Consider the following 10,000-nt stretch of genomic DNA (forward strand, 5'->3'; position numbering starts at 1 on the left):
AATTTCCCCCCTTTTCTGCCCCAATTTCCCCCTTTTTCACCCCAATTTCCCCCCAATTTCCCCCCCCAATTTTCCCCTTTCCCCCCCAATTTCCCCCTTTCCCCTCCCAATTTCCCCCTTTTTCACCCCAATTTCCCCCTTTTTCACCCCAAATTCCCCCCAATTTCCCCCCTTTTTCTGCCCCAATTTCCCCCTTTTTCACCCCAATTTTCCCCAATTTTTCCCTTTTCCACCCCAATTTTTCCCCTTTTCACCCCAATTCCCCCCCAATTTTTCCACTTTTCCGTCCCAATTTTTCCCCTTTTTCCACCCCAATTTCCCCTCTTTTTCTGCCCCAATTTCCCCCTTTTTCACCCCAATTTCCCCCCAATTTCCCGCCTTTTTCACTCCAATTTCCCCCTTTTCACCCCAAATTCCCCCAATTTCCCCCCTTTTTCTGCCCCAATTTCCCCCTTTTTCACCCCAATTTCCCCCAATTTCCCCCCTTTTTCCACCCCAATTTCCCCCCATTTCCCCCCAATTTCCCCCCTTTTCCCACCCCAATTTTTCCCTTTTTCACCCCCATTTTTCCTTTTCACCCCAAAATTTCCCCTTTTCACCCCAATTTCCCCCCAATTTTTCCTTTTCCGCCCCGATTTTCCCCCGTTTTCCATCCCAATTTCCCCCCTTTTTGGCACTCCATTTTTTCCCCTTTTCACCCCAATTCCCCCCCAATTTTTCCACTTTTCCGTCCCAATTTTTCCCCTTTTTCCACCCCAATTTTTCCTCTTTTTCTGCCCCAATTTCCCCCTTTTTCACCCCAATTTCCCGCCTTTTTCACTCCAATTTCCCCCTTTTTCACCCCAAATTCCCCCCAATTTCCCCCCTTCTTCTGCCCCAATTTCCCCCTTTTTCACCCCAATTTCCCCCTTTTCCACCCCAATTTTCCCTCTTTTTCTGCCCCAATTTCCCCCTTTTTCACCCCAATTTCCCCCCAATTTCCCGCCTTTTTCGCTCCAATTTCCCCCTTTTTCACCCCAAATTCCCCCCAATTTCCCCCCTTCTTCTGCCCCAATTTCCCCCTTTTTCACCCCAATTTCCCCCAATTTTTCCCTTTTCCACCCCAATTTTCCCTCTTTTTCTGCCCCAATTTCCCCCTTTTTCACCCCAATTTCCCCCCAATTTCCCGCCTTTTTCACTCCAATTTCCCCCTTTTTCACCCCAAATTCCCCCCAATGTCCCCCCTTCTTCTGCCCCAATTTCCCCCTTTTTCACCCCAATTTCCCCCAATTTTTCCCTTTTCCACCCCAATTTTCCCCCTTTTTCTGCCCCAATTTCCCCCTTTTTCACCCCAATTTCCCCCAATTTTTCCCTTTTCCACCCCAATTTTTCCCTTTTTCACCCCAATTCCCCCCCCATTTCCACCCGGACCTCGCCTTGGTTTGCGGACGGGAGGAGCGGGCGCCGGGCGGCGCCGTGTGGGGAGGTGAGGGGCAGGTTGCGGGTTCGAATGTGGGGTTTTTCCCGCATGGATTTTTCCTTCTCCGCCCCGATTTCCCCCCACAATTTTTCCCTTTTTCACCCAATTTCCCCCCAATTTCCCCCTTTTTCCGTCCCAATTTCCCCTTTTTCTGCCCCATTTTTTCCCTTTCTCCACCCCAATTTTCCCCTTTTTCACTCCAATTTCCCCCCAATTCTTCCCCAATTTCCCCCTTTTCCGCCCCATTTTTCCGCATGAATTTTTCCTTTTCCGCCCCGATTTCCCCCAATATTTCCCCATTTCCCGTCCCAATTTTTCCCTTTTTCACCCCAATTTCCCCCCAGTTTCCCCCAATTTTTCCCTTTTCCACCCCAATTTTTCCCCTTTTCACCCCAATTTCCACATGAATTTTTCCTTTTCCGCCCCAATTTCCCCTCTTTTTCTGCCCCAATTTCTCCCCTTTCCCCCCCAATTTTCCCCCAATTTTTCCCTTTCCCACCCCAATTTTTCCCCAATTTTTCCACTTTTCCGCCCCGATTTCCCCCCTTTTGGCGTCCCAATTTTTCCCAATATTTCCCTGTTTTCCGTCCCAATTTCCCCCCTTTTTCCACCCCAATTTTTCCCCTTTTCACCCCAATTTCCCAATTTTTCCATTTTTCACCCCAATTTTCCCCCAATTTTCCCCATTTCCACCCCAATTTCCCCTCTTTTTCTGCCCCAATTTCTCCCCTTTTCACCCCAATTTCCCCCCTTTTTTCGTCCCAATTCCCCCCCAATTTCCACCCGGACCTCGCCTTGGTTTGCGGACGGGAGGAGCGGGCGCCGGGCGGGGAGGTAGGGAGCCGGGTTCGAATTTGGGGCTTTGGGGGTTTTTCCGCATGGATTTTTCCTTTTCCGTCCCAATTTTTCCCAATATTTTCCCGTTTTCTGCCCCGATTTTTCCACAATTTTTCCCTTTTGCGCCCCATTTTTCCGCATGAATTTTTCCTTTTCCGCCCCAATTTCCCCCCTTTTCCACCCCAATTTTCCCTTTTCCACCCCAATTTTTCCCTTTTCACTCCAATTTCCCCCCAATTTTTCCACTTTTCCGTCCCAATTTTTCCCTTTTCCACCCTAATTTCCCCCAATTTCCCCCTTTTTCACTCCAATTTTTCCCCAATTTCCCCCCTTTTTCCACCCCAATTTTCCCCCATTTCACCCCAATTTCCCCCCAATTTTCCCCTTTTCACCCCAATTTCCCCCCAATTTTTCCCTTTTTCACCCCAATTTTTTCCTTTTTTTACGCCAAATTTCCCAATTTCCCCCCTTTTTCCACCCCAATTTTTCCCCTTTTCACCCCAATTTCCCCCCTTTTTCCACCCCAATTTCCCCCTTTTCCACCCCAATTTCCCCCCTTTTCCACCCCAATTTCCACTCTTTTTCCACCCCAATTTCCCCCCAATTTTTCCTTTTTTCATCCCAATTTCTCCCTTTTCCACCCTAATTCTCCCCAATTTTCCCCTTTTTCACTCCAATTTTCCCCCAATTTTCCCCCTTTTCCACCCCAATTTCCCCCAAATTTTTCCTTTTTTTCATCGCAACTTCTCCCTTTTTCACCCCAATTTCCCCCCAATTTCCCCCTTTTTTACCCCAAATTCTCCCCTTTTCACCCCCATTTTCGGCGTCGTGCATTGACGGTTGCGGGTTCGAATTTGGGTTTTTCTGGATTTTTCATGGGGGAATTGCTACATTTCTCCTTTTCTTGCGGGGATTTCTAGATTTCTTCCTTATTTCTAGATTTCTCCTTGCAGGGACTTCTAGATTTCTATCTATCTAGATTTCTCGATTTTTCCTGATTTCTAGGTTTCTGCTTGCGGGGAGTTCTAGATTTCTGGAAGGGATTTCTAGATTTTTTTTTCGATTTCTCGATTTTTTTCCTGATTTCTAGATTTCTCCTTGCGGGGATTTCTAGATTTTCTTTCTGGATTTCTTCTTTCAGGGAGTTGTAGGTTGATTCTTTCTGGATTTCTGCTTGCGGGGATTTCTGAATGGAGGGAGTTCTAGATTTTTCCCGCTTTCTAGATTTCTGCTTGCGGGGAATTCTGGATTTTCACCTGATTTCTAGATTTCTCCTTGCGGGGATTTCTAGATTTCATTTCCAGATTTCTCCTTCCAGAATTCTGTATTTCTGAATGGAGGGATTGTTAGATTTCCGCTTGCGGGGAGTTCTGGATTTCTCCTGATTTCTAGGCTTTTCCTGGCGGGGATTTCTAGATTTCTCTCTAGATTTCTCCTTGCAGGGATTTCTAGATTTCATTTCTAGATTTCTCCTTGCAGGGATTTCTAGATTTCTCCTTACTGAGAGTTCTAGATTTCTCCTTGCGGGGATTTCTAGATTTCATTTCTAGATTTCTACTTGCAGGGATCTTTATTTCTTGGAGGGTTTTCTAGATTTCTGCTTGCGGGGATTTCTAGATTTCTCTTTGCAAAGACTTCTAGATTTCTTCTTTGGGGATTTCTAGATTTCTGCTTGCAGGGATTTCTAGATTTCATTTCTAGATTTCTCCTTACTGAGAGTTCTAGATTTCTCCTTGCGGGGATTTCTAGATTTCTTTCCTGATTTCTAGATTTCTCCTTGCGGGGATTTCTAGATTTCATTTCTAGATTTCTCCTTACTGAGAGTTCTAGATTTCTCCTTGCGGGGATTTCTAGATTTCTTTCCTGATTTCTAGATTTCTCCTTGCGGGGATTTCTAGATTTCATTTCTAGATTTCTCCTTACTGAGAGTTCTAGATTTCTCCTTGCGGGGATTTCTAGATTTCTTTCCTGATTTCTAGATTTCTCCTTGCAGGGATTCCTAGATTTCATTTCTAGATTTCTCCTTGCGGGGATTTCTAGATTTCTTTCCTGATTTCTAGATTTCTCCTTGCAGGGATTCCTAGATTTCATTTCTAGATTTCTCCTTGCGGGGATTTCTAGATTTCTTTCCTGATTTCTAGATTTCTCCTTGCAGGGATTCCTAGATTTCATTTCTAGATTTCTCCTTGCGGGGATTTCTAGATTTCTTTCCTGATTTCTAGATTTCTCCTTGCAGGAATTCCTAGATTTCTTCCCAGAATTTCTAGATTTCTTCTTGGAGGGAGTTCTAGATTTCTTCCCAGAATTTCTAGATTTCTCCTTGCAGGGAGTTCTAGATTTTCCCCTGATTTCTAGATTTCTCCTGGCGGGGATTTTCCTGGAGGGCGGAGCTTCCCTCTCGCTGACCCTGCCCCTCTCTCTGACTCCGCCCCCAGACCACCCGCGTCGAGGCCACGCCCCTCCCTCCGCCCACCGAGACGACGACGGACATCTGCCGCTTCGACCGCACCCCCAAGATGGACGCCCCCAACCTGATCCAGAGGAAGGCCATTTCCGGTAGGCCCCGCCCCTTCCTCCGGAAGCCCCGCCCCTTCCCCCATAAGCCCCGCCCACAACTCAGAAATTTGTATATTTCTAGATTGCTCCTTCCAGGGAAGGCCCCGCCCACTTCCTCCAGAAGCCCCGCCCCTTCCTCCAGAAGACACGCCCCCAACCGGAAATTTGCTAGATTTCTCCTTCCTGGTCTGGCCCCGTCCACTTCCTCCGGAAGCCCCCCCTCTTCCTCCTGAAGCCCCGCCTCTTCCTCCTGAAGCCCCGCCCCAACCGGAAATTTCCTAGATTTCTCCTTCCAGATTTCTTGACAAGATTTCCTGGGAATTCTAGTTTTCCTTCCTGGGAATTATAGTTTTTCCTCCCTGGGAATTCTAGTTTCCTCCTTCCTGGGAATTCTAGTTTCCAAGGCGCCCTCAAAACTATGTTTCCCGCCCCGATTTCAGGTTTGGGAACTCTAGTTTCCTCCTTCCTGGGAATTCTAGTTTTTCCTCGCTGGGAATTCTAGTTTCCTCCTTCCTGGGAATTCTAGTTTCCAAGGCGCCCTCAAAACTATGTTTCCCACCCTGATTTCTAGTTTGGGAACTCTAGTTTCCTCCTTCCTGGGAATTCTAGTTTTTCCTCCCTGGGAATTCTAGTTTCCTCCTTCCTGGGAATTCTAGTTTCCTCCTCCCTGGGAATTCTAGTTTCCTCCCCTGAATTTCTAGATTTCTCCTTTCTGGGAATTCTAGTTCCCCCCCTGAATTTCTAGAACTTCCTGGGAATTCTAGTTTTTCCTTCCTTTGAATACTAGTTTCCAAGGCGCCTTCAAAACTACGTTTCCCCGATTTCTAGTTTGGGAATTCTAGTTTCCAGGGCGCCCTCAAAACTATGTTTCCCACCCCAAATTCTAGTTTTGGAATTCTAGTTTCCTCCATCCTGGGAATTCTAGTTTCCTCCCCTTAATTTCTAGATTTCATCCTGGGAATTATAGTTTTCCTTCCTGGGAATTATAGTTTCCTCCTTCCTGGGAATTCAAGTGTTTCCTCCCTGGGAATTCGAGTTTCCTCATTCCTAGGAATTATAGTTTTTCCTTCCTGGGAATTATAGTTTTTCCTCCCTGGGATTTATAGTTTCCTCCCCTGAATATCTAGATTTCATCCTGGGAATTATAGTTTTTCCTCCCTGGGAATTCTAGTTTCCTCCCCTGAATATCTAGATTTCTTCCTGGGAATTATAGTTTCCCCTCCCTGGGAATTCTAGTTTCCTCCTTCCCTGAATTTCTAGATTTCTTCCTGGGAATTATAGTTTCCCCTCCCTGGGAATTCTAGTTTCCTCCCCTGAATATCTAGACTTCATCCTGGGAATTATAGTTTTCCTTCCTGGGAATTATAGTTTTCCTTCCTGGGAATTATAGTTTTCCTTCCTGGGAATTTCCAAGGCGCCCTCCAAACTCCATTTCCCGCCCCAATTTCTAGTTTGGGAATTCTAGTTTCCTCCTTCCTGGGAATTCTAGTTTCTGGGAATTCTAGTTTCCTCCTTCCTGGGAGTTCTAGTTTGGGAATTCTAGTTTCCTCCTTCCTGGGAATTCTAGTTTCCTCCCCTGAATTTCCAGATTTCCCCTGGAAATTCTAGTTTTTCCTCCCTGGGAATTCCAGTTTCCTCCTTCCTGGGAATTCTAGTTTCCTCCTTCCCTCAATTTCTAGAACTTCCTGGGAATTCTAGTTTCCTCCTTCCTGGGAATTCTAGTTTTCCTTCCTGGGAATTCTAGTTTCCTCTTTTCTGGGAATTCTAGTTTCCTCCCCCGAATTTCTAGATTTCTTCCTGGGAATTCTAGTTTTTCCTTCCTGGGAATTCTAGTTTCCTCCTTCCTGGGAATTCTAGTTTCTGGGAATTCTAGTTTCCTCCCCTGAATTTCTAAATCTTCCTGGGAATTCTAGTTTCCTCCTTCCTGGGATTTCCAGTTTGGGAGTTCTAGTTTCCTCCTTCCGGCGCCCAACCCGGCGCCCTCCAAACTCCCTTTCCCGCCCCCAGGCTACACCGGCTACATCCCGCGCTTCCCCTGGATCATGGGAGAAAACTACACCGCCGGGGTCAAGGACGCCATGGACGAGTTCGACCGCAACCAGGTGCGCGCGCTACAACTCCCAGGCGCCCGGTTCTAGATCCGGATCCAGGGTCTGGATTCGGATCCAGGGTCAAGTAGGATCCAGTGGGGAAAAGGATTAGTATCCGGGTTCAAACTGGAGGACCGGGCGCCACTGTGCGCTACAACTCCCAGGCGCCCGGTTCTAGCTCCGGGGTCAAGGTCTGGATGCGGATCCAGTGGGGAAAAGGTCCGGATCCGGGTCCAAACCGGGTTCTAGATATGGGTTCTAGACAACTGGGATCCGGGTCCAAACCGGGTTCTAGATCTGGAGGACCGGGCGCCGCCGGACGCCCGGTTCAGATCCAGATCCGGTAAAAAGGTCTGGATCTGGGGCAAAGTCTGGAGCCAAAAAGGTCTGGATTCGGATCCAGGGTCAAGTAGGATCCTGATGGGAAAGGTCTGGATCCGGGTTCAAGCTGGAAGACCGGGCGCCGGGCGCTACAACTCCCAGGCGCCCGGTTCAAATTCGGATCCAGGGTTTGGATTCGGATCCAGGGTCAAGTAGGATCCTGATGGAAAAGGTTCTAGATCTGGGGGAAAGGTCTGGATCTGGGGTCAAATCCGGATCCAGTGGGGGAAAGGTCCGGATCAGGGTTCAAGCTGGAGGAGCCGGCGCCGTGCGCTACAACTCCCAGGCGCCCGGTTCTAGATCTGGATCCAGGGACAAGGTCTGGATCCAGTGGGGAAAAGGTCCAGATCTGGGTTCAAGCTGGAGGACCCGGCGCCACTGCACGCTACAACTCCCAGGCGCCCAGTTCTAGATCCAGGGTCACGTTCTGGATCTGGATCCAGTGGGGGAAAGGTCCGGATCAGGGTTCAAGCTGGAGGAGCCGGCGCCGTGCGCTATAACTCCCAGGCGCCCGGTTCTAGATCTGGATCCAGGGACAAGGTCTGGATCCAGTGGGGAAAAGGTCCAGATCTGGGTTCAAGCTGGAGGACCCGGCGCCACTGCACGCTACAACTCCCAGGCACCCGGTTCTAGATCCGGGGTCACGTTCTGGATCTGGATCCAGTGGGGAAAAGGTCCGGATCCGGGTTCAAGCTGGAGGAGCCGGCGCCGTGCACTATAACTCCCAGGCGCCGGTTCAGATCCAGATCTGGTGAAAAGCTCTGGATCTGGGGCAAAGTCTGGATCCAAATCTTAGGGGGGATCCGGGTTCAAGCTGGAAGGCTCGGCGCTGCAACTCCCAGGCGCCCGGTTCTAGACCCGGATCCGGGGAAAAGTTCTGGATCCGGATCCGGGCGTCAGTTGACAAACCAACCCGCACGCTATAACTTCCAGGCGCCCAGTTCTAGATCCGGGTCCAGGGAGGTCTGGATCCAGATTTGAGGACAAGGTCTGGATCCGGATCCGGGGGCAAATCTGGATTTGGGTTCAAGCTGGAGTAGCCGGCGCTGTGCGCTATAACTCCCAGCCGCCCGGTTCTAGATTCGGATCCGGGGACAAGGTCTGGATCCAGGGTCAGGTCCGCATCCGGATCCAGTGGGGAAAAGGTCCGGATCCGGGTTCAAGCTGGAGGACCCGGCGCTGTGCGCTATAACTCCCAGGCGCCCGGTTCTAGATCTGGATCCGGGGACAAGGTCTGGATCCGAATCCAGGGTCAAGTCCGGATCCGGATAGGGAAAGGTCTGGATCCGGGTTCAAGCTGGAGCACCCGGCGCCGCCGCGCGCTACAACTCCCAGGGGTGTCATGCGCTACAACTCCCAGGCGCCCGGTTCGTGATCTGGATCCGGGGACAAGATCTGGATCCGAATCCAGGGTCAAGTCCGGATCCAGAGTAAAGTCCGGATCCGGGTTCAAGCTGGAGGACCCGCGCCGCCGCGCACTACAACTCCCAGGGGTGTCGTGCGCTACAACTCCCAGACGCCCGGTTCAAGATCCGGATCCAGAGACAAGGTCTGGATTCGGATCCAGGGTCAAGTCCGGATCCTGATGGGAAAGGTCCGGATCTGGGTTCAAGCGGGAGGAGTCGGCGCCGTGCGCTATAACTCCCAGGCGCCCTGTTCTAGATCGGGATCCGGGGACAAGGTCTGGATCCGGATCCAGGGTCAAGTCCGGATCCAGAGTAAAGTCCGGATCTGGGTTCAAGCTGGAGCACCCGGCGCCACCGCACGCTACAACTCCCAGGCGCCCGGTTCTAGATCCCGATCCGGGTACAAGGTCTGGATCCGGATCTGGGGTCAAGTCCGGATCCGGATAGGGAAAGGTCTGGATCCGGGTTCAAGCTGGAGCACCCGCCGCCGCGCGCTACAACTCCCAGGGATGTCAAGCGCTACAACTCCCAGGCGCCCGGTTCTAGATCTGGATCCGGGGAAAGATCTGGATCGGGGGTCAAGTCCGGATCTGGATCCAGTGGGGAAAAGGTCCGGATCCAGGTTCAAGCCAGAGGACCCGCCGGCGGCGCGCACTACAACTCCCAGGGGTGTCATGCACTACAACTCCCAGGCGCCCGGTTCGAGATCCCGATCCGGGGACAAAGTCTGGATCCGAATCCAGGGTCAAGTCCGGATCCAGAGTAAAGTCCAGACCCGGGTTCAAGCTGGAGGACCCGGCGCCACCGCGCGCTACAACTCCCAGGCGCCCGGTTCCAGATCTGGATCTATGGAAAGGTCTGCATCCGGGGTCAAGTGCGGATGCGGATCCAGGGGGGGGGGAAGGTCTGGATCCGGGTTCAAGCTGGAGGACCCGCCGCCGCCGCGCGCTACAACTCCCAGGGGTGTCATGTGCTACAACTCCCAGGCGCCCAGTTCGTGATCTGGATCCGGGGACAAGGTCTGAATCCCGATCCGGGGGGGGGGGAAAGGTCCGGATCCGGGTTCAAGCTGGAGCACCCGCCGCCGCCGCACGCTACAACTCCCAGGGGGTGTCGTGCGCTACGACTCCCAGGCGCCCGTTTCTAGATCCGGGGAAATGGTCCAGATCCGGGGTCAAGGTCCAGATCCGGGAAGGGGCTCCGTCTAGATGACCCGCCGACCCGCGCGCTACAACTCCCGGCGCCTGAACCCGCCTCTTCTCCCCATAGGA

The 10,000-nt window shown here is 51.1% G+C and overlaps 1 protein-coding gene across 1 annotated transcript in view; it reads left to right on the plus strand.

Moving 5' to 3' along the window:
• Positions 1-4,732: 4,732 nt before the first annotated feature.
• Positions 4,733-10,000, plus strand: part of LOC144326203 (ciliary microtubule inner protein 2A-like) — a gene marked incomplete at its 3' end in the record, with an annotated part of 6,977 nt that continues 1,709 nt past the window's right edge. The window contains exons 1-3 of the mRNA XM_077922651.1: positions 4,733-4,852; positions 6,860-6,954; positions 9,999-10,000. The exon at positions 9,999-10,000 is cut by the window's right edge and continues 116 nt beyond it. Coding sequence (XP_077778777.1) covers positions 4,813-4,852; positions 6,860-6,954; positions 9,999-10,000 — 137 coding nt within the window. The remainder of the gene's footprint in view (positions 4,853-6,859; positions 6,955-9,998) is intronic.

Source organism: Podarcis muralis, chromosome Z (genome assembly GCF_964188315.1).
Source record: "Podarcis muralis chromosome Z, rPodMur119.hap1.1, whole genome shotgun sequence".
In the NCBI taxonomy this organism is placed as follows: domain Eukaryota; kingdom Metazoa; phylum Chordata; class Lepidosauria; order Squamata; family Lacertidae; genus Podarcis; species Podarcis muralis.